Source organism: Gopherus flavomarginatus, chromosome 1 (genome assembly GCF_025201925.1).
Source record: "Gopherus flavomarginatus isolate rGopFla2 chromosome 1, rGopFla2.mat.asm, whole genome shotgun sequence".
Lineage (NCBI taxonomy): Eukaryota > Metazoa > Chordata > Testudines > Testudinidae > Gopherus > Gopherus flavomarginatus.
This window is the reverse complement of record NC_066617.1, coordinates 154,054,565-154,082,370: the sequence shown is the minus strand read 5'-3', so window position 1 is coordinate 154,082,370 and position 27,806 is coordinate 154,054,565. Positions and strand designations below refer to the sequence as shown.

The window sequence follows — 27,806 nt, the reverse complement described above, 5'->3', positions numbered from 1 at the left end:
CAGGGATCTAAGCCAGTCCATTTTGTTTTTGTTGTGTTTTCTTTTTCTTCCCAATGACTCATTGGTGTTTTAGGTGCTAGTCTGCTATCCTGAGGACTTTTCAGTTTTGTGTTGTGGTGTTTGTTATAGGATATTAGAGTTGTTGACCCCGGGGAGAGATGATACATAGTAGTGGATCATGCTTTCACTTGAATTTAATTTTGGATCCTTTAATGTTTTGGGGTGGAGGCATGTTAGTTTGGCTGAGTTGAGACCAAGTTGAGTCTTCTATATTTATTAGCAGGGGGACTTTACCCAGTTCTGTTGTTGTTTGAGGTTCCTGGGTACTGGAGTAATTGTTTGAAGAACTACAGGTGTAGGGTTTCTGTTGGGGGGTTTGTTCCAATAAGTATAATTGGCCCTACACTCTCTCCAGTTTATCCACATCCTTTCTGTAGTGGGCGCCCAAAACCAGATGCAATACTCCAGAGGTGGCTCACCAGTGCCGAATAGAAGGGAATAATCACTTCTCTCGATCTGCTGACAATGCTCCTATTAATGCAGCCCAATATGCTGTTGGCCTTCTTGGCAACAAGGGCACACTGGTGACTTGTATCCAGCTTCTCATCCACTATATCCCCAAGTCCTTTTCTGCAGAACTGCTGCTTAGCCAGTCAGTCCCCAGCCTGTAGCAGTGCATGGGATTCTTCTGTCCTAAGTGCAGGACTCAGCACTTGTCCTTGTTGAACCCGATCAGATTTATCTTGACCCAATCCTCCAATTTGATGCCTAAGCCAAGGCAGCCCTCTTTCAAAGAGAGAGTCCCCTTTAGCACCAATAGCCCAGTAGTTAGGGCCCTCCCCCACCCAAAGGCAGGTAGTGGCTGTTGGGGACTCCCTCCTAAGGGGGACTGATTCATCTATCTGCCATCATAACCAGGAAAACCAAGAAGTGTGCTGCTTGCCAGGAGCTAGGATTCATGATGTGATGGAGAGACTGCCGAGACTCATCAAGCCCTTGGATTGCTACCCCTTTCTGCTTCTCCACACAGGCACCAATGGTACTGCTGAGAATGACCTTGAGCAGATCACTGCAGTCTGTATGGTTCTGGGAAGAAGGATAAAGGAGTTTGAAGTGCAAGTGGTTTTCTCATCCATCCTCCCTGTGGATGGAAAAGGCCAGGTAGAGACTGTTGAATAGTGTAAGTCAACAAATGGCTATGCAGGTGGTATCAGAGAGAAGGCTTTGGATTTTTTTGACCATGGGATGGTGTTCCAAGAAGGAGGATTGCTAAGTAGAGATGGGCTTCACCTAACGAAGAGAAGAAAGAGCATCTTCGCAAGCAGGCTGGCTTACCTAGCGAGGAGGGCTTTAAACTAAGTTCACAGGAGAAGGAGACCAAAGACCTGAGATAAGTGAGATACCAGGAGGAAGCATGAGAGTGCAAGAGGGGAGGACTCCTGCCTCATACTGAGAAAGCAGGATGATCAGCAAGTTATCTCAAGTGTCTATACACAAATGCAAGAAGCTGGGAAATAAGCAGGGAGAACTGGAAGTCCTGGCACAGTCAAGGAATTATGATGTGATTGGAATAACAGACTTGGTGGGATAACTCACATGAATGGAGAAATACCATGGATGGATATAAACTGTTCAGGAAGGACAGGTAGGGGAGGAAACATGGGGAGTTGCAGTGTATGTAAGAGAGCAGTATGACTGCTCAAAGCTTCAGTATGAAACTGCAGAAAAACCTGACAGTCTCTGGATTAAGTTCAGAAGTGTGAGCAACAAGGGTGATGTCGTGGTGGGAGTCTGCTATAGATCACCAGACCAGGAGGAATGAGGTTGATGATGCTTTCTTCAAGGCAACTAATTGAAGTTACTAGATCACAGGCCCTGGCCCTCCTGGGGGACTTCAATCACTCTGATATCTGCTGGGAGAGCAATATAGCGGTGCACAGACAATCCAGGAATTTTTTGGAAAGTGTAGGGGACAATTTCCTGGTGCAAGTTCTGGAGGAACCAACTAGGGGCAGAGCTCTTTTTGACCTGCTGCTCACAAACAAGGAAGAATTAGTAGGGGAAGCAAAAATGGATGGGAACCTGGGAGGCAGTGATGATGAGATGGTCGAGTTCAGGATCCTGACACAAGGAAGAAAGGAGAGCAGCAGACTACGGACCCTGGACTTCAGAAAAGCAGACTTTGACTCCCTCAGGGAACTGATGGGCAGGATCCCCTGGGAGAATAACATGACAGGGAAAGGAGTCCAGAAGAGCTGGCTGTATTTTAAAGAATGCTTATTGAGGTTGCAGGAACAAACCATCCTAATGTGTAGAAAGAATAGTAAATATGGCAGGCGACCACCTTGGCTTAACAATGAAATCCTTGCTGATCTTAAACACAAAAAAGAAGCTTACAAGAAGTGGAAGCTTGGACAAATGACCAGGGAGGAGCACAAAAATATTGCTCATGCATGCAGGAGTGAAATCAGGAAGGCCAAATCATACTTGGAGTTGCAGCCAGCAAGGGATGTTAAGAGTAACAAGAAGGGTTTCTACAGGTATGTTAGCATGTTAGCAACAAGGAGGTCAGGGAAAGTGTGGGCCCCTTACTGAATGGGGAAGGCAACCTAGTCACAGAGGATGTGGAAAAAGCTAATGTACTCAATGCTTTTTGCCTCTGTCTTCACAAATGAGGTCAGGTCCCAGACTGCTGCACTGGGCAGCACAGTATGGGGAGGAGGTGACCAGTCCTCTGTGGAGAAAGAAGTGGTTCAGGACTATTTAGCAAAGCTGGACAAGCACAAGTCCATGGGGCTGGATGCACTGCATCTGAGGGTTCTAAAGGAGTAGGCAGGTGTTATTGCAGAGCCATTGGCCATTTTCTTTGAAAACTCATGGCGATTGGGGGGAGGTCCTGGGAGACTGGAAAAAGGCTAATGTAGTGCCCATCTTTTAAAAAAAATGAAGGAGCATCTGGGGAACCGCACCCCAATCAGCCTCACCTCAGTCCCTGGAAAAATCATGGAGCAGGTCCTCAATCAATTTTGCAGCACTTAAAGGAGAGGAAAGTGATCAGGAACACTCAGCATGGATTTACCAAGGGCAAGTCATGCCTGACTAACCTAATTACCTTCTATAGTGAGATAACTAGGCTGATCAGATAGCAAGTATCAAAAATCAGGACAGGAGGTGGGGGGTAATAGGTGCCTAAGTGTGAGAGAGACCCCAAAATTGGGACATCTGGTCACCCTAGAGAAAACTGGCTCTGTGGATGAGGGGAAAGCAGTGGACATGTTGTTCCTTGACTTTAGCAAAGCTTTTGATACATCTCACAGTATTCTTGCCAGCAATTTAAAGAAATCTGGGCTGGATGAATGGACTATAAGGTGGATAGAAAGCTGGCTAGATCATTGGGCTCAACGGGTAGTGATCAATGGCTCCATGTCTATTTGGCAGCTGGTATCAAGCAGAGGTCCCAAGGGTCAGTCCTGGGGCTGGTTTTGCTCAATATCTTCATTAACAATCTGGAGTATGGTGTGGACGCACCCTCAGCAAGTTTGCAGATGACACTAAACTAGGAGGAGTGGTAGATATGCTGGAGGGTAGGGAGAGGCTACAGAGAGACCTAGACAAATTAGAGGATTGGGCCAAAGGAAGCCTGATGAGGTTAAACAAGGACAAGTGCAGAGTCCTGCACTTAGGATGGAAGAATCCCATGCACTGCTACAGACTAGGAACCAAGTAGCTAGGCAGCATTTCTGCAGAAACGGACCTAGGGGTTACAGTGGACAAGAAGCTGGATGAGAGTTAAGTATGCCATTGTTGCCAAGAAGGCTAATGGCATTTTGGGCTGTATAAGCAGGAGCATTGCCAGCAGATCAAAGGACGTGATCATTCCCTTCTATTCTGCATTGGTGAGGATTCATCTGGAGTACTGTGTCCAGTTTTGGTCCCCACACTGCTAGAAGGATGTGGAGAAATTGGGAAGAGTCTAATGGAGGGCAACAAAAATTAGGGGGCTGGAGCACATGATTTATGAGGAGAGGCTGAGGGAACTGGGATAATTTAGTCTGCAGAAGAGAAGAATGAGGGAGAATTTGATAGCTGCTTTCAACTACCTGAAAGGGGGTTCCAAAGAGGATGGATCTAGACTGTTCTCAGTGGTAGCAGATGACAGAACAAGGAGTAATGGTCTCAAGTTGCAGTGGCAAGGTTTAGGTTGGATATTAGGAAAAAATTTTCACTAGGAAGGTGGTGAAGCACTGGAATGGGTTACCTAGGTAGGTGGTGGAATCTCCTTCCTTAGAGGTTTTTAAGGCCTGGCTTGACACAACCCTGGCAGGGATGATTTAGTTGGGGATTGATCCTGCTTTGAGCAGGGGACTGGACTAGATGACCTCCTGAGGTCCCTTCCAACCCTGATATTCTATGCAGGAGATTGAAGACCACATCTGTGGGCTGCCTGATTTGGAGTAGGAGGGACTTGAACCCACCTCTGCAGTGAATGCCCAAACCACTGGGCTATTGGGTATCCTAGGTTGGAGGTGGAGGGTTTTCTCAAGCTCTCCTTCTAGAGCTGTTCCCACTTTGTGTAAATAATTAATTGGACCACATTTCCAAATAGCAAGAAATTTACTTGATAGCCCAGATTCAGATCCTTGAGCCAATAAATATTTAATTATTTATTTGAAATGGACCAGCTCCAGCAGGAGAGATTGAGAAAGCCATAACCAGAATACCCACTAACCTGGCAGCTGCTCTACCTGGGATGTGGAGACTGGAGTACAAGTCTCTGCTCTAAATCATGCAGAGCTATGATTTGAACTTGCATCTCCCAGATGTGTGCCCTAACCACTGGATTACTGGGGACACAGATATGGCCTGCTTGCCTCAGCTGTCCTTTGTGCTGGTTAGGTAAGTGCAGAACATGGCTACTAGCTCAGGTCCCTCTGGGGAGAGATGGGGAAAATACCTAATCTGAGAATTCTGCTGGGGCTTAAGCATGGGTAAGGGCACCAAGCAGCTGATTAGCTGTGTGGTGGCATCAGGACTTAAGCAGCTTTGCACACACCCACCAATGGAAATTTAGACACCTACAGGGTTCGATGGAAGCTGAGCAGTGGTTTGGGGAGTGTTAATGGAGGTTAAATATTGGACTTCAATGCCTAAAGAATCAGTTAAGCTCCTAAATATGTTTCTGAATCTGACTTAAGTGATTTTGGAGCCAAAATATCATTTTCAAAAGTGACTTAAGCACCGGGAGCCTTAGTCAGTGAAAATCAAGGGGACTTAGGCTCCTAATTCACTTAGCTACTTTTGAAAAATTTGCCCAGGATAGAATAAGCATCTGGGACCTAATTCTTCATTACCATGTGCCTTGCACAGTCACTTAAGCCTGTGATAGTGTTTTACACACATTTTGCACATCAGAACAGTATCATTTTACATTCACAGAATTATCAGACATAGATGAACACAATATGTTGGAAATGAGTCAAAACAGCTTTTGTAAAGAGAAATAAACCATGTCTCACCAATTTACTAGAATTCTTTGTGAGGGTCAACAAACGTGGACAAAGGTGATACACAGGATGCAGTATACTTGAATTTTCAAAAAGCCTTTGAAGAGGACCCTCACCAAAAGCTCTTATGCGAAGTGAGGAGTCATGGGATAATAGAGAAGGTCCTTTCATGAATAAATAACTGGTTAATAGGAAACAAAGGATAGGAATAAACCATCAGTTTTCACAGTGGAGAGAGGATCTGTACTGGAATCACTCCTCTTCAACATATTTATAAATGGTCTGGAAAAAGGGATAAACTATGAGGTGGCAAAGTTTGCAGACTCTACAAAATTGCTCAAGAGAGCTAAATCCAAAGCAGACCGCAAAGAGTTACAGAGCAATCTCACAAAACTGGGTTACTGGGCAAGAAAATGGCAGATGAAATTTAGTGTTGATAAATGCAAAGTAATGGTCATTGGAAAATAAACAACTATACATACAAAGTGACTAGTACTAAATTAGCTGTTACCACTCAAAGATCTTAGTTACTGTGGATAGTTCTCCGAAAACATCTGCTAACTGTGCAGTGGCAGTCAAAAAAGCAAACAAAGTTAGGAACTATTAGGAAAGGGATACATTTAAAAAAAAGACAGAAAATGTCATAATGCCCCTATACGAATCCATGATACACCCGCATCTTGAATATTGCATGCAGTTCTGATCATCACATCTTGAAATATATATAAATAATCAGAAAAAGTACAGAGAAGGGCAACAACACGATTAGGGGAAATATGAGGAGAGATTGAAAAGACTGGGACTGTTCAGCCTTGAAAAGAGACAATTAGGCTTTTATGGGAGGAAGTATGATAAAAAGTGATGAATAGTGTGAAGAAAGTGTTATTTATGCCTTCACATAACTCACAAACCAGAGATCACCCAATGAAATTAATAGGCAGCAGGTTTAAAACTAACATAAGGAAGTACTTCTTCACAACATGCAATCAACCTTTGGAACTCATTGCCAGTAGATGTTGTGAAGGTCAAGAATATAATTGGGTTTGATAAAAAAAACTAGATAAGTTCATGGAGGATAGGTCAGTCAATGTCTATTAGCCAAAATGGTCAGGGATGCAACCCCATGGTCTGAGTATCCCTATGCACCTGACTGCTAGAAGCTGGGACTGGGCAAGGGGATGGATCACTCAGAATTGCCCTGCTCTGTTAACTCCCTCTGAAGCATCTGGCACCAGCCACTGTTGGAAGACAGGATACTGGGCTAGATGGACCATTGGTCTGACTCTATATGATCTGGTCTGTTATGTTCAAATCACACTGTTGTAGATGACAAGGTGCATGACAAAAGAAAGATATACACTTTACTTCTGGGGTGTTTAGTGGGAGTTCTGGATCAAAGATTATTACAATACAACAAGCAGGTCATGGATGCATATGTTGAAAAGCTCAGGCTGAGGTTACATCCTTATTTTACTCCTCTTTATTTCATGAAGGCCTCTGTTCCACTTTGTTTGCTTTTATTCTAAATTTGATGGAGTAGTACATGGATTTAACTAGCTCCTATGCTTTTTTACCAATTCCACTTTGTAATAATTTAAGGTTCAGTTCCATATGCCAGTGTAACAGCTGCTTGGAGGGCCAGGCAACCTAGTGGTTGGTGCACCTTACCTCCAGCACCTTGTTTCCTTGTTCAAGATGCCTCACTCTTTTAGGTAGTAAGGCAGAGGGACCTGGGCTCTCCCTTGCTACCAGGTCCCAGCCCAGGGCCCTCTGCAAGTCAACCCCAGAATCATGGCCCTTCACAGCATGAAATCTAAGTCCATTGCCCTGGGTTACTTCCTACCACTGTCCCTTCAGTTTGGGGCATGGCTCCTGTAGTCTAATTCACTGGGTGGCTTGCCTCCAATAGCACCTACTTACAGACCTTGGGCAGCATCCTGCCATAGTTCCAAGTTCCTCCAAGTGAGGCCAAACCTCACAATGTCTCTGGCCCTCAGTCATCCAGTTACTTCAGTTGCCTGAGGCTCCTAGGTCTCTGCCACATCACTTACTTCCTGGTAGCTGCCTTAACTGACAGGCTAGTAACCAGTCAGTCCCAAACTGAGCTGGGCTCTCTCCTTTTCTCCCTCCTCCAGGCCTGGCATTGGCTGCAGGTATAATGGGGTGGGCCTAGCTGGGCACAAAGGCCTCTCCTTAACTCCTGCCATGCTGGCTGGTAGTTTCTCCATTCCATCACAGCCAGACTGTGTGAAAAAATTATTAAAAAATCCATGAAGCAGGCAATATCTTTCCCTCACTTCGTAGTATACAAGTTTGTTAATTAATCACTGTAGGGCAAGGATGTGGTCAGTGGTGTTGTGAAAATTGGGCCTACACATTTACCCTAGTTGTAAAATCAACTATAAAATTGAGTGAGTTAATAAATTGTCACAATGACCATGTGATGTTACACCCATATTCTTTATGGAAATATGCTTATGATATGGATATTGCATAACTGAGATATATTTTATACATGATGGGTTTTGTAAGGTATCATTGGAAAGGTTACAATTTACTGAATGTGATTATCCAATTTGTATGCATATATAATTTCTGTATCTAAAGTTATAACTGTGTGTGTATTTGGGAGACACCTACCAGACAATAGGTCATCAGCTTTGATGGGCCATTAGGAAGAAACAATAAGACTTTGAAGATACTAATCTCTCTCCTTCCTGAGTGGCGTCTTGGGATGTCGCTGTAACACTACTAGGTCAGAGGATCCTGTCGCCTGCTACTAAACACCCTCCTGGACGTCTAGTAATTTTCCACTAAAAGGAGGGGGAGATCCAGACTGGGAAACAAAAGATTCCTGCCTTATGTAAATTTTATTTATGGCTGGGGAATAAGGCAAACAGGACTATTCTCCATTGCCTTCCTGTCCAAGAAGAAAGACTGCTGAAAGTACCTGAAGAGACAAAGGAACTGAGTGGTGGGCAAGGCAAGGGCTGAGTCCATACTGAGACAGAGGAGTCTAGTCTGTAAAGAGAAATAACTGGAACTCTAAGCTACAGACACTCTGCATCCTGCCTTAGTCAATGTTCAGGGTGAGAAATTACTTCTTGAAATCAGTCTCTTTGAGATCTTCAGCTTAGTATGTGTGCTTTGTTTTATTTGTTTAGTAATCTGCTTTGTTCTGTTTGCTATCCTTTATAATCACTTAATCTGCCGTCTGTAGTTAATAAACTTGTTTTGTTTATTATTAAATCCAGTTTGTGCAATTTCTAACTGGAGGTGTGGGGGGAAAGAAGTTGTACATATCTTCCTCCACATTGAGGAAGGGGGCAAATTTTATGAGCTTACGTTGTATAGATTTCTCTACAGCACAAGACAATATTATTTTGTGTGTACTTTTCAGAGGAGAGCTGCACTTGAGTGCTGGGTGATTTCCTAGCTGAGTCTTCTCACAGAAAGCTATTTGCAGACTCTGTGTGACTCTACTGTTGATGCGTCCTTACCTGCATTGTGTGCTGCCAGAGGCTGGAAAGCCTAATTCAGCAAAACAGGGAGAGGGAGCCCAGGCTAGTGGAGCAGGCAGGCTCAGTCAAATCTCAGTACATCAAGTGGCATCCCAGAAGGGAGGGGGTCTAACCCATCACAGTCTTGTTATAGAAAATTGTTTAAGAAACAAGTAAGAAGGAGATAGAAAGACTGAATTAATTTAAACAAAATGGGCTTTCCTGGTACCTCTGTGTTAAGATGACTGGTAAACAAGAGTAATACAGGAGCGATAATCAATGAACCAAAACTGGTTTTGGAAATTAGATCTAGTTTGTGGCAAAATAATGAGGGGATGGACTATTCCACCCATCACTCTCTTTTGAGGTCCTTAAAAGAAAAGAGATTTGGGAGGATGAAAATCAGCAGAGGAGAAAATTGGCTATGGCAATGCTGGCTAACTGAAAGATGAGAGAAAAGACCTTTGAAAAATCAAGGCCTAGATGTCTCAAATGAGGCGCTCAAAATTAGTTGATATCTTTGACAATTTTAGCCTTATGTCTCTGCCTCAGTTCCATGCAACATGGGGATAATTTCTTCTTTGCAGGCAGCGTTATAAGTTTTGACAAATGTTAGTAAATTCTTCAAATCACAGCGTTTGGAATTAGCACAATTTTAAAATTTGGTCACTCTCTTATTTTTAAATTAGCAGCTGTAAGTTCATTTAAAAAAGGAGTGGAGAAACAAAAAGGAGGGGAGAAAACCTAAGTTCAAATTTCCTTATGTGGAAATGTTTCTGGAGGAATTTAGACAAATACAATGGCGTTTATGAAGCGCTGAAATACTTGTGAAAGCAGCACAGAAAACCCCCTGAGAAAATGAATAAGTCTGCATTCAGTGTAGTGTTTGAATGGTGAGGCCCTGGGCAGTACATAATACATGGGGGCCACACATTGAATGATAAAAATAAAATTAAACAGTGGATAGCTACCTGTTCAGTAAGCACTCTCCTCCCCGCAAATTGAATGGGGCAGAAGTTTTGGGGGACAATACTATGGGATCATGGAATTAAAGACTCTACTATAATACATATGCAAAAGGGGGCTGAATTAAGGGTGCACAGGCAACCCTGATCCTGGCATTTCCTGACTTTAGGTAGGGTATGTAATATATTTTATATGGTGCTTAAGCACAGCACTGAATCCACCCAGGAAGCCCTTTCAAGGTTATTTAACTTAAACCTCCAAAACAGCCACTTCTCTGAAATGTTCAGATGGGCTAATTACCCAAACATACAAGGGCACAGATGCTCTCAACCCAAACTACTACAGAATTACTGGGGTTTGCAATAACACCAGCAAACTATTATACAACACCCAGCATAAAAGAGTAATGCCCTTTCTAACCCAAACTTGTGTTTGTATATGTTCCCCCGTGCCTCCAGCTGGCATATGATGAGGGTGGCTCATACACAGCAGAGGAGACCCTAATCTCCCCTTAGCCCTTTTCCCCATCAGTGTGTCTTTCAAACACTAGTAAACCTTCTCCAGATGCAGATGTTTCTTAAACCAAGATGGGTTTGTTGCCAGTGTGTGTGCTGGGAAGAGAGGGATGTATGTGGCATCCTAAGGACATGTGTACTCTGGAACCGCCTGTATCTTCTGGGCATGATGCACAGAGGTCTCCCTCCATGGAGAAGTTCAGCATCCACACCCCAGCAACTACAAACTTCTGTAATGAGAGCAGCAGCTCCCTGGGAGGGGTCAGTGGAGAGGTGGGTTGGGATGCCTCAAGTTCTGTAACCATTCAGGACAATGCCCCTGCTTCACAACACCTTTATCCCAGAGTTCCCACAAGCACTACATGTCTGGTTTTAGGTGTAAAGAGCTGCTTTGCTCATTTAAAAGCGGCTCAAGGATTTAGGGTTTGTTCCAAGCTCCCTTTTTGGACATTTTCAATCTTTTTAATTCTTAAAAGTTCTAGATACTGTAATGACTCTACTGAGAAGCCATAAGTCAGCAGAGAGCAGTGTCATGAATCTGCTAGGGGTGAACCTATTTCTGCTCTTCTTCTGACTTCTTCCACTATGGAAGGGGATAGTAGCAGTAGTGCAAGAAAGGCAGCTGTTCCTAGTGCCTGGCACTAGTGATTAACCAGGAGTTTCTGGCATTGCCTGTGTGTGGCTGTGTCTCCGTTTGAGGTTTCCAGGGGTCTTGTACATAAGAATACCATAGTACAAGTAAAAACATTACACCATAACAGGATTCCATGACATCACTTTCTCCCCAACACTGAAAATCTGCCTGTTGCAAGGCATCAAAATCAATCATCATTTAGCTAAATGTGATGAGCACCAATACAATGTAAAACATTAAGGTCTGCACATTCTTCACAGGGTGATGGAACATAGAATAAATCAGATATTAACAAGCACATTTGACCATTATGCATTCTGTGTTTCCAGATACATCAACAAACTATTGTACAGTGAGTATTCATCCATGACCATTACACACATGAGGTATATTCCAGTACCTCTTCTGGTAAGTGTGTCCTATGTACACCTAGAATAAGTACACACTTTTGTATGTATTACACTCTGGGACTGATTCTGATTTACACTAAGGCCACTTTACATCACTCAGGCAGTGTAAAAGGACCTTAAAGTGGGGTGTAAATAATAGTCACACAATATTAAGGGCCTTTTACATAGTCTGAGTACTGTATAGAGGCCTACAGGTATGTCTACACTTTGAGCTGGGGGTGTAAATTCCATCTTAAGGAGAGATATCTGGACTAGCTCTAGTTGAGCTAGAGTGCTAAAGATCAAGTGTAGACACAGTGGCACGAGTGTTGGGAGGGACTAGCTATCTGAGTACAATCCCATCTGAGATGCTAGGCACATCTTGGGGCACGTAGCCCATCGTGCTGCTATGGCTACCCTCTATTTTTAGCATACTAGCTCCATCAGAGCAAGCCTGGGTATGTCTCCTCATGCTGGCATTTTCACCACCTCCTCAAAGAGAAGACTTACACTCAGTCAAAATGAGAACCAGGCTCACTATGTTCCATGTATACCTACAATCAGTACACATTCTCTCTGGTATCTGCATACATTTACAGCCTCTAAAAGGTTCAGGTATGTTCTGAGTAAATGTATAACTATTGCACATACTGAGTGTGTGCATGCACATATATGCACTATATACATCTACACTGACTCCATGTTCTTTCACAAAGGGCTTCTCTGCACAATCATTTAGTTCACAGCCAGGTGGGAGGTGAAGCTAGCCTGCATTAGATTGCCACAGATTAACTATCTTTGTGGACCCTGCTGACTCCCATTAAAAGTTGGTTAATGGACTTTGTTCTACTCCTTTTTCAAAGAGGAGTAAATCAAAGTGTATTAATGAACTGTGGTCATTTTATAGTCTATGGTCTAGTGGTTAGGGCACTCACCCAAGATACAGGGACATGAGTTCAAATTCCCACTTTGTCTGATGGGGAGCAGGGACTTGAATACAGGTTTCCCATCTCCCAGCCGAGTACCCTAAACACTAGACTATAGGGTATGTCACTCAAATATTTAAATATTCACTGGAGCCAGGACTCTCAGGTGAGTGTGCTAACCACTAGGCTATAGAGTCAGTCTTACTGTCTCTCTGGCATCATTATTATTTTAGTGTTTAGTGGAACAACTTCAGCAGGGTAGATTCAGAAGGACTTACTGCAGTTGTGAGGGAACTTACCTGGGAGCCGGGAGACATGTTCAAGTCCCTGCTCCACATCCAGGTCTCCCACATTTTGGGTGAGCGCTCTAGCCACTGGGCTACACATTAATAAGAGGGGATACTACCACCATCACACTCCTCCTCCCTAGCCTCTGTTTGTCAGAGGGTGGAGATGGATGGCAGGAGAGAGATCACTTGATCTTTACCTGTTAGCTTCACTCCCTCTGGGGCACCTGGCATTGGCCACTGTCGGTAGACACAATACTGGGCTAGATGGACCTTTGGTCTGACCCAGTATGGCTGTTCTTATGTTCTCCAACTGTATTTTGCGTGTGTGTATGGGGGGGGTTAGGTGGCAGCTGAGGTCGGGGGAGGATCTAAGTCCCTTTGTACATCTAGTTACCAGTTTTGAAAATCCTACCCTCAGTACAACTTTAACAAGTATACATCCTAGGAGTATGTGTGTTTTGGGTACATCAACACTATCTACAACTTATCTGGTGTTCTAGAGACCTCTACAACAAACGTGCACTCAGATACTGCAATGATGAGCATGGTATAAGAACCTATGTAAAAGAGAACAAAATAAAATTGCTGTGTGTGTGTGTGTTTTTTTCTAGGTACATATTTTCCACTGTATGTTTCCCTGTAGTGGAATACAATGTTTCTAAAACCCTTCTCATTTTGTTGTAAAAGATTTTTCATCATTTATTTTTGCATCACCAACTTTACCATCCTCACATTTCCTTACCACTCTACTAAGCTTCTCCAGTTTGATCAGGGTACACTCTAGTCAGCTCCCACAATCTTCCTGGCATCTTATGGCTACCCTATAACTCAGCAACCCCATGACGTCCAGGATTAGATTTCAGAGTCCTCGATCGGCCCATTCAAAAATATTTTGATGGGAGCCAGTGGCAAGTCCTTATTGAGGAGGATGAAGTTTTGGACTGGGTACTGCTTTGCTTCTACACTGGAGCGTGTTCTATAGCATTTCGTCTCTGTGACCTGAGTCTTGGCCATCCCTGTGTCGGAGTCCCAGGCCTGGCCCCGCCGGAGCTTCTTGAAGGTGTTACGGAAACCTTCAGTACTAAAGTAGTAAATTAGGGGGTCCAGAGAGCAGTTCATGCTGGCCAACAGCACCGTGACAATAAGCACCTGGCGCACGGAGTCCCGAACTGGCGGCTCAGCTTGGATCACGTGGGCCTTTATCATCCCATAGGCTGCCAGAGTTGTGTTGTAGGGCACAAAGCAGATGATGAAGATTACCAAATTCACCACGAGCAGGCGTATAGTCTTCTGCTGGCGCAGGCTCTGTGTCTCGCTGGCCTGGCATAGCTTCTGGAAGATTCTAATTGAACAGTATGTCACAGAGGTCAGTGGCAAGAGGAAGCCCAGGATTTCAGCCAGGATGACCAGTGGGAAGATGCCCTTCTGCCACAGGCCATCACTGAAGCTTTCGAAACACAGAGCGATGGTCTGGTTCCCTTTGATGCAGGAACTTGACCTATGTACACCAGCAGCCGGAACAGATCCCACCAGGATAAGCACCCACACCACCAGGCAGAGCAGCCGGGCCAACTTGGGCCGCCGAAGATGGCGCCAGCGGAGTGGGTGGACAATGGCAATATAGCGATCCAGGTTGATGCACATGAGGAAGAGGCAGCTGCCATACATGTTGATCTGGAAGAGGGAGCCAGACACCTGGCAAAGGAAATTGCCAAAAGGCCAGTGCTGGCTGGAGTAGTAATAGAGCCGTAGTGGCAATGAGAGTGTGAAGAGCAGGTCACTTACTGCTAGGTTGAACATATAGATGCTCACCACAGACTTGAGGTGCAGGTAGCGCAGGAAGACCCAGAGTGCCATAACATTGAGGATCAAACCTGCCACAAAGATCAGGCTGTACCCAACCAGGTGCAGCCGGTGGTTGGAGCTGTAATCTTTGCATTGGTCCAGACTTTGAGAAATGCTGTCATTTGACATGCCCAGCAGAACCTGTAGAGATCTCAGTGATGTAGCTCAGTCCACTGACAGGCAAATGAGGCACAACAAGGGGCATGGAGGGAGATCATTACCCTCAGGGGAGCAGGAGTCAGGTCATTCCCTGCCACCCCTCGGAAGTGGATGGGTGTCTCTCTCTCTGCAGATTCTGTCACCAGCTCTTCAATGGATCTCCTGGTATCGGTGGTTTGGAGGTCAATCACTGGTTACATTTCACAGGTTCTTTCCAGCAGTTGTGGTGAAGTGGATGCAATGTCAAGTTCCTGCCAGATGTGGAATCACAACACAGTTCCTGATCAGAATGAAAAATCAAGAAGGATGAGTTTAGTTTGTAATGGAGTAAAAGCTCCAGGGTGTTGACTTCTGCCCTTAGTACACACAGAGAAAGAAGGGAAGGAGCAGAAAGATAATAGAAGGGGATGGGGCAGAGTGGTGAGGGGAGGCAGGGTAAAGTCTAAGGTAAGGTTGAATGATAAACAATTTCTTACTGAATTTCTGCACTGTTCCCCTGATTGAAAACAAGCCTGAGCTTCAGAGAAATGATAAACGTTTGTCCCGATTAGAATTTATGCTCCTGTTTTAATTTCAGTCCACACAACTGTAAATGCTAATCTAGGTGCTCCATGGACATTTGTTCCAGGACACAAATTTAGCAGTTTACCCTAATCTAAACAAACCCACAGGGTAAAAACTGATGTACATATCCTCCCTGCATGCAGACATGAAGAGATGCAGTAAATGAAGGTTATTTATCAGTGACCGTGTAGGCTCATCTCAAAGAAATAGACTGTTATGCAGGGGATTGGGCAGACACACCATCTCACTGGAGCTGTTGGGTGCGATAGCCGCCTGCCATTCAGACTAAATGAGGGAACAATTTAATATCACCTTTGTCTGGTGATAGCTCGAACAAGGAAAGCCACTGGCTAAGGACTAGACTGCCTGCAAGCCTGTGCAGTCCAAGGGGTTTCCCAGAGGTCTAATAAAAACACAGGGGTGGGGGATTATTTTGATTGCAGGTGTGTGTGTGTGTGTGTGTGTGTGTGTGTGTGTGTGTGTGTGTGTGTGTGTGTGTGAGAGAGAGAGAGAGAAAGAAAGAAAAAAGCAGGAGAAAAATACACAAGAGAAGCACACAAAGAAGGTATCAAGGAAGCCTCAGAGACAGTCAGAGAAGTACTTGTAGCATGCACATGAGAAAAAGCTATGAGAGAGAGCTCTTGGGTAGAGCACTGGTTAAAATAAGGCTTGGAATTATCTCCTACAGTTTGATTCCTACTGTGGTCAGGGAAAACAAGACTTTGTATGTTCTTGGTAAATTAACAGGATTTCATCAAAGAAGTACCTGACTCTATCTTCAATTTCTCCTAGCAGAAATGGCCTACATGATCCTGAATAATAGCTAACCACTCAGGTCAAAATGAGACAACCCAGTTGGGCATGTGCAGCAGACCAATGACACCTTCTGCAAGCAACCCCTATAGTGGCATCTGTGCGCTTTCCCCTGGGGTTCCCAGCATTCAGGAGATGAGAACATAAGAGAGACAGGGGACCCCAAACATCTCAGTTCTTTCCCCCCTGAACCTCAGAGCCTGGTGGAGCAACAGGTCTTTGAGGAAGAGGGGAAGTGGGCAGCTAATGTGAATATGCAAAGGCTCCTATCAAGGAAATTCATTTATTGGTAAACAAACAGAGGCTCTCCACCTTACAATAACAGGAGTTCTTCAAGATGCTTTGTCCATGCAGGTCCTACTGAATGGCTGCATTTTCATGAGCTCTGAATATTTTTGGCCAGCAGCATCTGCTGAGTTTGCATATGTTCCCACTCCTAAAGGTATAAAGAGTGCAGCAGCCCCTACCACCACTCAGTTCCTTCACTACTACAAAACATCCCGCTAAAGGACTCCATATCAGTGGGGAAGGAGGGCAGGTCATGGGATCCATGTGAACAAAAGCATCCAGTTATTGTAAGCTAAATAGCCTCTCTTTCTTCCTCAAGATTTGTCTGCCCAGATCCCACTAGAGGTATGGGGGAATCACAAGTCTCAAACATGGGTCTCCAGCCAGTCCTCAGCCTGCAGCTACCACCCAGCAGGTCACTGGTACCGGCAGGGAGTGTGGCCTGGGGGACTCTAGTTCACCTTCGGCATCTCCCACAAAGCTCCCAATTGGAGATGTCCGGCCTCTCTGATTAGCTCAGACTCACAATTTAAGCTAGAAGGAGACACAGAAATTTGTCTGAGCAACTATGTGCATCCCTGGCTGGCTGCTACATTGGACACTGCCTTCTCATCTGACTCCCAAGCCCTGGCTTATTCCTGCCTTTCTGTCCTGTTCCTGGTACCTGCACTTCTGTCTTGTTCCAGATCCCTGCTTCTTAGTTCCAACTGCTGTCTACTGACCACAGCTCTGACCAGTGGCTTGATTCCTGGCTCTGACTCCGGCTCCAAGCCTTGGCTCAATGCTGGACTCTGATACTTGGATTGACTCCCAAATTTGTTTCCATCACTGACCTCCAGTTCCTGGCTTCTGACTCCTGTTTTGGCCACTAGACATGATCGCCATTGCTCAAACCATGAGGTCTGATTGCCTACGTTCCAGTCTACAATAGTTTGCTCAGCCCACCAACCCCTCTGAGTTGGGTCCAGCCACGTGTGGACCCAGCAGAGCACCTCCCTCCCCAAGGAGTGTTGGTGCTCTATGAATAGGTGCTCCACCTCCAAAACAGACAACCAAGTAATGCAGGTGCAGATGGCAGAGCTGGTTGCTGAGAATCAGGAATTGCAGGGGCCAGTCCATCAACTCTGTGCAGAGAACAATGCACCTGGGCCTGCTACTGACCACGTCCTGACCTTAGCCAGGCCCTGTTATCCCCTCCCAGAGTGCTTCAGTGGGGATTGTTCCAAATTTCGAGGCTTCATGAACAAGTGCTGCCTATCGTTCTTGTTTTACCCTCAAATATATTCATCCGACCAGGCCAAGGTAGGCCTGGTAGTCAACCTGGCGATTGGAGAGGTGTTGGCCTGAGCCTCTTTCCACTGCAGGCCAGTGGTCAGGTGCTGTTTAGCTGGGACTTTTTCTAGCAGGCACTATCAACCATCTTTGGTGACCCAAATTGTGCGCTCTCTGCTAAGCAGAAACTCTAACAGGGGTTTAGGCACAGCTGCCTCCAATGCAGCACACTTCTGTCATCTCACATTGGACATGGAGTGGAATGAGGCTGGACAGGTTAAAGGAGAAGTTAGCTAGAGTTGGGACCCTGATGGATCTGGTGCCTTTATCAATCTTGTCATCCAGATTGACAGTTGGCTGCATGAACAGTGGGAAAAAAGAAGATAGGTAGTATCGGACCGATGCCCACTGCTGTTGGGTCCCACTCTGCAAGTTGAGCCCATGCCAGTCGATTTGGCCTGCCAACTACTCGCCCACAAGTAAAGAGAGTGCTGGCAACATTTTAACCTGAGTCTCTACTGTGGTGAACTGGGTCATGCAATACTGATTGCTCCTTGAGGAGCCCAGATAGGAGAGAACTAGGAAAATGAGCCAGCCCAGGCCTGGTAAAGGGCACTGGCCTGAGCACCTTGACAAAGCATTCCTGGCATTCAGCATGCATTCCATCGACCAACGCCACGTCTGCAAGTACTGGATGAGCTGTATGTCCCAGAGTGCTCCCTTCCAATCTCTCTGCAGCAGGCTGTCATTAACTTGGGTGCAGTGGATGACTGTTGATCTGGATGCAGTCCAGACCCTGCAGATTTCCCTAAGGCTCAAGCCTGTTCCAGACCTAGTAGAGATCACTGCGCAAGGGCACCAAGAGATGCTGCAGTTCAGTGCCATTCACTCCCCCCATTGTCCCCTGATCCCGAGAATTTCTTGGCTGACCCTCCATAATCTTCTCATTCAATAGCATGAACTAAAGGCCAGCTTCTCTTCAGAATACTGCTGGCAGCACTGCTTGTCCCCAGGAAGTAGAGAGCACATGGTAGAGCCCTGATGGTCACAAACCGGAGTAGCTGGTCTGACACACTCCCCTGCTGATTCCAAGTCTCAGCTTCCTCTCCAGTACAGTGACTTTGCCACTGTATTTGAAAAAAAAAGACATCCTACCTCTGCATGGGGATTATGACTGCCCAGGTGAACTGCAGCCAGGAGCGAACATTCTGTACAGTTACATTTGTGCCATATCTGAACCTGAACTGGCTGCCCTGTGAACCTACCTGCAGGAGAACTGGGCTGAGGGCTTTATTCACAAGTCCACCTCACCTACTGGGCAACAATCCTCTTTGTTAAAAATAAAGATAGTAGCCTCCAACTTTGCATGGACTACCAAGCATTGAATCAGGTCACAGTTAGGAACTGATACCCCGTCTCTAATTCCCAAACTATTGGACCACATGAGGGATGCCTGAATATACACAAAATTGGACCACTGATGGGCACATAACTTGGGGATGAGTGGAAGATAGTCTTTCAAAAATGCTATGGACATTTTGTATAGCTTGTGATGCCTTTTGCTTTAACCAATGCCCCTACCCAATTTCAACATTTTATTAACAATGTGTTCTGGGATATTCTGGACCAGTATGTGCTGGTACATCTGGATGACATACTTACAGACAGTGTTGAACACCACACCATGCACATCTGTTCTGTCCTTGGAAGGCTATGCCAATATCGCCTCTACCCTTAGTTGAAGAAATGTGATTTTGGTCAGGCATCCATACACTTGTTCTGGTTCATCTTATCCCCAAGGGTATTGAGATGGACTCTCATAAGGTGAAAGCAGTCCTTGACTAGGCAGCTACACAGAACATCTGAGAACCGTGGCACTTCCTGGGATTCATGAATTTCTATTGGCGATTCATCCCAATGTACTCAGAGCACATCACCCCCCTCCCTGCCCGTCAACCCCTGCACTGACCTGCCCTCCTCCCAGAAAACCACCCAGCTCTGGATGGATCAAGTTGTCTGCTCCATTGCCTCCCAGAGGGCATCATCTCTGATCATGGTACGCAATTTATCTTCTGCTTCTGGCATGAAGTTCTCTGGATGTTGGGCATTCTTGCCTTTCTCTCCTCCACTTATCATCCTCAGTCAAACAGTCAGGCAGAAAGAACAAACCAAATTTTGGAACAGTACTTACAGTGCTATATAAACCACCACCAGGATGACTGGTGCTCACTACTACCCCATGTGGAGTTCACGTACTATAACACCGAACAATTGTTTACTACAGTGGTTCACAAACATTAGCAACCCAAGAACCCTCATTCTGATTTAAATTTAAAACTCTGCAGCTCTTGATTGGGTGCAACAGATCCATTGGACCAAGATGATCTAAAAACCCACCTAGAGGAGGCCAGAAGAAGCTACAAGCAATATGCGGCCCGTCAATAACAAGAACGGTCCACTTTTTCCATAGATCAGATGGTGTGGCTTTCAGCCAAACATCTGCATGCGGACAGGCCATCTGGTAAACTAGATTACTAGTTCCTGGCCACCTACTGAATTTGCTGCCAAATCAGTCCACTTATTTCAAACTCCTCCTGCCCTGATCCCTGCAAATCCACCCAGTGTTTCTTGCATCGCTTCTAAAGCGCCATATACAGGACATGTTTTCTCACCAGTCTCAACTGGCCATCCCCCCTACCCTCCCCAATATATGTTCAAGGCCATGACAAATATGTCATCCATTATATCCTTGATACAAGAATGAAACAGGGTAAACTCTGCTATTTGATTGAGAGAGTTACAGTCCCAAGGAATGCTCCTTGTAACCCATAGAAAATGTCCATACCCTGACCTAGTAAAGACCTTCCACAAGAACCATCCTGGAAAACCCAGCCCACTGACAACTGGAGGGCACCCTATGTGGGGAGTGTTATGAGGGATCATGAGTCTCAAACGCAGGTCTGTGGGTCCCCAGGCAGGCCTCAGACCACAGCTACCACCTGGCAGCTCACTGGTACCAGCAGGGAGTGTGGGCTGGTGGACTCTAGCTCAACATAAGCACCACCCATGAAACTCCTAATTGAAGAAGCTGTCTAACCTCTCCTATTGGCTCAGATTCACTATTTAAGTCAGAAGGAGGCAGAAAAAGTTGTTTGAGCCACTAGGTGTATCCTTGGCTGGCTGCTACATCAGACCCTGCCTTCTCTCCTGACTTCCTGTCCTGTTCCTGCACTCCTGCCTTGTTCCAGATCCATATTTCTTCTCCCCACCCCGGGCTCCTAGCCCTGGCTCTGACACTTGGATCAATTCCCAACTACGACTCTGACCCTCGGCTTGAGTCCCAACTCTGTCTCCGTTACTGACCTCCAGTTCCTAACTTGCCCTTGGCTTGTCTCCTGATTCTTTACTCTGGCTCTGACCCTTGACTTCACTCCTGGTTCCTTGCTCCAGCTCTGACCTTTAGCTCTGACTCCCAGTTCCTGTTCTTGACTCTTTTCAAGGTCTCTTTTATGAGCCATCCCAGGAGAATAGGGGGAGAAAAATATCTAGTAACAGAACTTCTACTGTCATAAGAAAATGAAGTTTCAGATGCTAAACTTCCAATAGTGGGGAAGTTCTCAAGTATTGTGCTACAGGGTGACTAAATACACTCTTGTTGTCCATTTCTAGATGGTGGGCTGAAATAACTGCAAGGTGAACCTTTGCTGAAGATATGGATAATTCCAGTGATTTGAGATGCAATATGTATTACAGGATTGCTGACATTGGGCCTGCTGTTGGAGAGAGGTTAGTATTGCTGACATTGGGCTTGCTGTCGGAGAGAGGTTACTATTGGTCACCCACAGCAAAAACCTTCGCTGCAATGAGAGCAGACTTCTTTTGTAATTCAGCAGGATCCCCTGAACTTGGGCTGAGCAATGAAGTCCCATAGCCCAAGTTGCAAAATGCAGAGACTCTTAGGATGTTGAATTTGTGTCTCCCTCTGAATTAGTAAATCCAGCGAAACTGGGAGGAACAGAGGATTCTCATGATAGATCTGCAGCAATTCAGAATACCACCATTGTCTGGTTCATGCTGGTGCAATGGGTTGTCCTGTCTGATTCTCCATAGCACCCTTGGGTATTAAAGCAGAGGTTTTCAACCTTTTTTCCCCATTTGAGGACCCCTAAACAATTTCAAATGGAGGTATGGACCTCTTTGGAAATCTTATACCTAGTCTGTAGACAATTGGGGGTCCACGGACCACAGGTTGAAAACTACTGTATCAGAGAATTAGTGATAGGCATTGAGAAGACTGTTCCCCAATCCAGGAAGAAAGTATCCATTACTGACTGGGCTTGCTGTCCAGTAGAATCTCTTGGATTTGGCATTGTAACTTTGCCACCCAAATTTATGAAATATTCAGTTTGCTACTGACTGAATTAGAGATAACTCATGTTTGGTCATGAAGGTTTCAGCTCTGCTTTGTAGAATGCAGCTCATTCTGCTCAGAAGGAGTTTTTTGGGCTGAATCCCGATTTCTTAGAAAGGGATGGAATTGGGGGAGGAGCAGAGTACCTCTCTCAGCAGGACAACCTTTGGAACCATAGACAGGACATGGTCACTGGTTCTGAACCAACATTTTTTTCCCTCTTATCCAGAGTTAGGGGTTGACAGGAATCCCAGACCTGGTTTCTTAGACCCTGAAAGGAACTCAGAGCAGAAGATGGTCTCTTACAGAGCCCTGAAGTCCTTAGTTGTCTAAGCTTATTCTGCTAAAGTCCCCAAGACATCTAAAATTTCTGAATCTGGACATGTACACAGCTATCCAAGTCCTGACACTACCCAGCTGGCCAGCACCTAACATGTGTAAACCCCAGCAGGATTCACAAACTAGGAACTGCCCTGCCTATCTGGCCTTCAGGGCTCACTTCAGTAGTCATGCTTTGATCACATTTATCTAAATCACACAAAATGGACAGAGGAGGCCTAGTGTTTAAGGCAGAGGTGGGCAAACTTTTTGGCCTGAAGGCCACGTCGAGGAATAGAAATTGTATGACCGGCCATGAATGCTCACAAAATTGGGATTGGGGCGCTGGCGGGGGTGAGAACTCTGGTTGGGGGTGTGGGCTCTAGGGTTTTGGAGAGCAGGAGGGGGGATCAGGGCTGGGGCAGGGGGTTGGGGCATGAGGAGAGGCTCAAGCAGCAGGCTCTGAGCAGCACTTATCTCAAGTAGCTCCCGGAAGCAGTGGCCCGTCCCTTCTCCAGCTCCTATGCGTGGAGCAGCCCCTGACCCTGCTAGTGCTGGAGCGGGCCCGTGCAGCTGCTTCGGGAGCCACATGGTGTGGCCCCTGACCCTGCACCCCAACTGGAGCTCACGGGTCATCTTAAAATGGCTTGCAGGCCAGATCCGGCCCACGGGCAGTAGTTTGCCTGCCCCTGGCCAGGGGCATTAACCTGAGAGGTGGGACACAAGTTAAAATTCCTGCTCCACTGTAGGTGTTGGAACTAGTGGTATGTGGGGGTGCTGCAGCACCCCCTGGCTTGAAGTGGTTTCCATTATATACAGGGCTTAGTTTGGTTCAATGGCTTTCAGCGCCCCCACTATACACATTGTTCCAGCGTCCCTGGGCTCCAGGTCAGGCAGAGGGAGGAACTTATTCTGGGTTTCCCATCTCCTGGCTGAGTGCCTTAACTACCCAGTCTAAAGGTTCCATAGTGGGTTACTATAACCTAACCTTACATATCTAATACCTGGTTGCAAAAACATTTTCAACAAAGTCAGCAGAATAATCAACAAAGTCAATGACAGAATGAGGCAGAGGCTTCAGGTCTGCAGCTGAAAGGATCAGAGGCATATGGAAAGTGCAGCCTCATTTTATACCCTTTCCTGCGTAGAGCTGTGAGGGAGGGGGTGAACAGGCTCCTCAATGGGCAATGGTTCTACTGGTCTATTGGACTTTGAGTGGATCTCCAAGTGTGACTGTGCAGAGGTCACTTGATGAAGATCATCATCAATAATGTAAGCGGCTGCTTTCACTTGAGGATCCCAAAGCACTTAACATTTAATTAACAGAGTCTCATGCTACCCATGCCAGTGAAAAAGACAAAGAGTAAGCCGGAATCACCTTGCCCTGACATGCAGCTGTCTCTGGGGTATGACAAAGTATCTGTTTAACAGCAACACAGCACAAGTCTCAAACAGAGAGTGAAGGAGCATCCCATAACCAATTCAAAGCACAGGGGAAATTTAGGAAGGCAAAATGGAATCAACCTAAGCGTGTATTTGACCAGGATAGCAGATGGTATTTAATGTCCACAAAGGGTGAAAGTATCTGTTTTAGCTTAATAACAGATATTTCCAGCTGCCTAGTAATCTCTGGCCCTATAGTGAGGCACTGGGATCAGTACTGACTCTTAGAGGAGCATACACCCTTCTGATTCACCCACAGCAATCACTGCAGAATGGTCTATCAAAGCTCTGATCACATCAGCCCTGCTTCACTTATGAAAACAGGGCTTACAGAGGAGTTATCTGTCTCCATACACACTGCATGCACCTTCTGACACACTCATGTCCACCAACACTCTGTGCCAAGAGCAAAACAAACTATTTTTATCTTAGAGGAAGGAAAACAAATGAAAGAAACAAAGTAAAGTCTCCTGGAGAAAATGCAGTGTCTCCCTGCTGCACAAGGTGCAGCAATCTGTGCTCTGACACTCAGTTTCAATAAGGTCTCCTTATATCACTCTATCCCTGAAAATGCCCTTGTGCAGTGAGCTGTGGTTTTTCACAAAGGCTGATCTAATATTTCCAAACCCAGGAGTTAAAAAACCATGAATCAGCCTCCAAAAAATCATGAGATTATTTTAAAATTATCTCATTATTTTAAAGTCAAAAAAATTGTGGATGCTTTTTAGAGTCATAGAATATCAGGGTTGGAAGGGACCTCAGGAGGTCATCTAGTCCAACCCCCTGCTCAAAGCAGGGCCAATCCCCAAACAGATTTTTTGCCCCAGATTCCCTAAATGGCCCCCTCAAGGATTGGACTGAGAACCCTGGGTTTAGCAGGCCAATGCTCAAACCACTGAGCTACCCCTCCCCGCAAAGTCACTGAGTTTAAGTTCAGAATGGACCACCAGATCATCTTGCCTGACAGCATGTACAGTGCAAGCCACCTGGTTTCTGAGTCTTTAGGTGAGACTTAAGTCACATTTTCCAGCTTTTCTCTGTAGCCATGGGGACTATACATATGTATACAAAAATAAAATTAAATGAAAGCTGTGTTTAATTAAATGAAAGCTGGGTTTCTCTGAGGCACTGGGGCTTTAAGAAAAACACCAAATATCATAATTTTGTAATAAAATTATAAGAGTCGGTAACACCACCAGCCCTCGGCCGCTGAAGGGTGTGTGTGAATCATCCTGTGTCTAAAACGAAACTTGATGAACTTAAGCCTTGGCACCCCATTTGAGTCAATTACATTATCAAAAATTTTTTGCAACTCAAAGGCCTAAACACCTGTATTTGACATGCAGGCTAAGAGTCCCATTTTCATTTCTAGTTCTCTAAAATCATTGGCTCTCAAACTTTCCAGACTACTGTACCCTTTCAGAAGCCTGATTGTTCTTTTGTACCCCCAAGTTTCACTTCACTTAAAAAAACTCCTTGCTTACAAAATCAGACATAAAAATACAAAAGTGTCACAGCACACCAGTATTGGGAAATTGCTGACTCTCATTTTTACCATATAACTATAAAATAAATTGACTGGAATATAAATATTGTACTTACAGTTCAGTCTATAGAACAGTATAAACAAGTCATTGTATGAAAATTTAGTTTGTACTGACTTTGCTAGTGCTTTTTATGTCGCTTGTTGTAAAATTAGGCAAATATTTAGGTGAGTTGACATACCCTAGTTGAGAACCACTGCCCTAAATCACTAGAGAGAAGCACGCTATATTTATAGGCCCAAAGAGCAGGTTTTGGTCACATGCTCAGAGGGTTGCTTGTGTCTGTTGCCCAAAAACTTGCTTCCTGTTGCCTTACCTTTCTCCAAGCAGAGCTGGAAGCAGGTGAATGCCTTGTCCTGATGACCACAGCCGCTGTGGAGACTTCAATCAAGCAATCAAAACTGATGGCAGAGCAGAAACAAAGTGGATGTAGAAAGGCAGATAGGAAACTAGCCCCTGCACCTCCTATCCAATGTAGGACTAAAAGGAACCTGGTAGGTCGCTGAGTCCAGTCCGCTGCTGTTACAGGCAAATCTGTCATATAATCCCAATCCTAAATGTATCAAGATCCATTTTAAAACCAATTAGGTTTCTTTCCCCCTTTCCTCCTATTGGGAGGCTTTTCCAGAACCTCACTCCTCTGGTGATTAGAAACCTCCTTCTGATTTCCAGCCTGAATGTATGCACAGCCTATTTATACCCACTTGTTCTTGTGCCAGCATTGTCGGTTTGGCTTACATAGCTCCTCTCCCTCCCTTTACACCCCAATATATATTTACAGAGAGAAATCCTATCTCCTCTAGCCTAACAAAATGAAGTCTGAAACAAGCCAAGCTCCTCCAGTCTTCTCTCATAAGATTAGGCACTTCATTTCTCTGACCATCCTGGTAGCTCTTTGCTGCACCTGTTCCAGAGTGAATTAATCTTTAGTAAACAGTGGTGACCAGAACTGCAAGCAGTATTCCATCAGAGCCACTACTCCCCCCTAACTCTGCGTACGGCTGCTTTACACGCTCTTCTGTTTTTCTCTCCCTGTCTCCTTCTTTTCCCCTTCTCATTCTATCTTCTTCCTGATGCCCTGCTGGGTTGGCCCCAGGAAATGGACTTTGCTGTCTGCAGGTGGTGTGCCTGCCGAACCACGCTTCTGTGAAAGCAGAAGTGAAAGCAGTTGTGAAATATAAGTAACTCCCTTGATTATGATCGCAGCAGCAGATTCCCTGAAATATGAGGACTCTGGAAACATGCATCTGAAGAATTGGAGTTTTTAACTCATGAAAGCTTATGCCCAAATAAATCTGTTAGTCTTGAAGGTGCCACCAGCCTCCTCGTTGTTTTTGTGGCTACAGACTAACATGGCCACCCCTCTGATACTGGAAACATATGGACACTTTCACTTTTGACCCATTGCTTCTCCTCCCTCCCCAGTTATTCATGGTCAATGGGTGGTGGGGGGGAAGGTTACCTCTCCGTGGATATTTCCAGCTGCTGTAGATGAGAGTGTCAAACGGGGAAGAAATGAGATGGAGGAGAAATTAATCATTAGCCAGCAATCGCTGCACATGGGCCCAGAGACTCCTATCAGTGCACTGGGCTTCCAGTAATCATAGCGCTAAAGAATGAAACCCCTGGAAAGCAAAGCCAGCTGTGTATCCCTGGAATGGAACTGCTGCAGAGGGAGAAAAGCCAGAGGGAGCGATGTAGACAGTGCAAGAATCGGGACTGAGGAGGAGGAAAGAACAACTGGCATCCATCCAAGCGACACCACAGCATGTGTCTGTTTGTCACTAATTGCACACCAAACTGGCACTAGGCTGAATCAGTTGCAGGATGTGAGACTCTGTGCAATGCTTGGAGGGTGGAAATCCAGGGGAAGCAGGAAGCCTGAGAACAGGGGATGCAAGGGAGAGTAGGAGAGTTACTGCCCCTTTCCATAGCCTCTGTATCACTGGTGCCTTTTAGCACTGTGGTCTCATTTTCTGTAGTATCTGTGCCCTTCACCTTGGGGAGGCTGTTGGGACCAGGGAGACACTCCTCTCTGCCACACTCTTGAGCCCTATGCTCTCTCCCCAACGAATCTGTCACTGCCTCCTGCCGTAGTGAGAGCACCCCCTTCTGGGGCTGTGAAGCTATTCCCAGCCCCTGTGGGCTCATCACTGCCTGGACTCTTTCTCTGCTGCTCTCATCCAGTTCCTCCGCCTGTTGGATGTTCTTCCTTGTGTTTGTTTTTCTCATTCTGTATGGCCCTTGTTCGGCTGTCACTGCCTCCTGATTCAGTGGGTGACACTGCGGGGATGTATGTCTCTGCTGCTCATAAATCCTGTGAGGATACAATGGCAGCCCAGCCACTGATCTCATCCAGCTTCATTTTAGTGCTTGCTTTTTTGAGCCAAACCCCCTTTCCTGCTTCCTTGTTGCTGGGATCTTT

General features: G+C 45.5%; 1 protein-coding gene across 2 annotated transcripts; it reads right to left on the bottom strand.

Moving 5' to 3' along the window:
• Nucleotides 1-11,228: 11,228 nt before the first annotated feature.
• On the bottom strand, nt 11,229-26,515 carry LPAR5 (lysophosphatidic acid receptor 5). 2 transcript variants are annotated; one of them, XM_050967504.1, is made up of 3 exons: nt 26,286-26,515; nt 25,698-25,782; nt 11,229-15,008 (listed from the first exon to the last, which is right to left on the bottom strand). In XM_050967504.1, the coding sequence occupies exon 3, from the start codon at nt 14,696-14,698 to the stop codon at nt 13,577-13,579; it is 1,122 nt and encodes a 373-aa protein (XP_050823461.1). In that variant the 5' UTR covers nt 14,699-15,008; nt 25,698-25,782; nt 26,286-26,515; the 3' UTR covers nt 11,229-13,576. The 2 variants fall into 2 exon arrangements, with proteins under 2 accessions (XP_050823461.1, XP_050823470.1); XM_050967513.1 differs by lacking the exons at nt 25,698-25,782; nt 26,286-26,515 and adding an exon at nt 19,328-19,391.
• Between the last annotated feature and the right edge of the window lie 1,291 nt (nt 26,516-27,806).

Coding starts and splice junctions, on each gene's coding strand:
- LPAR5 (XM_050967504.1), bottom strand. CDS start 14,698: ATGTCAAATGACAGCATTTCTCAAAGTCTGGACCAATGCAAAGATTAC.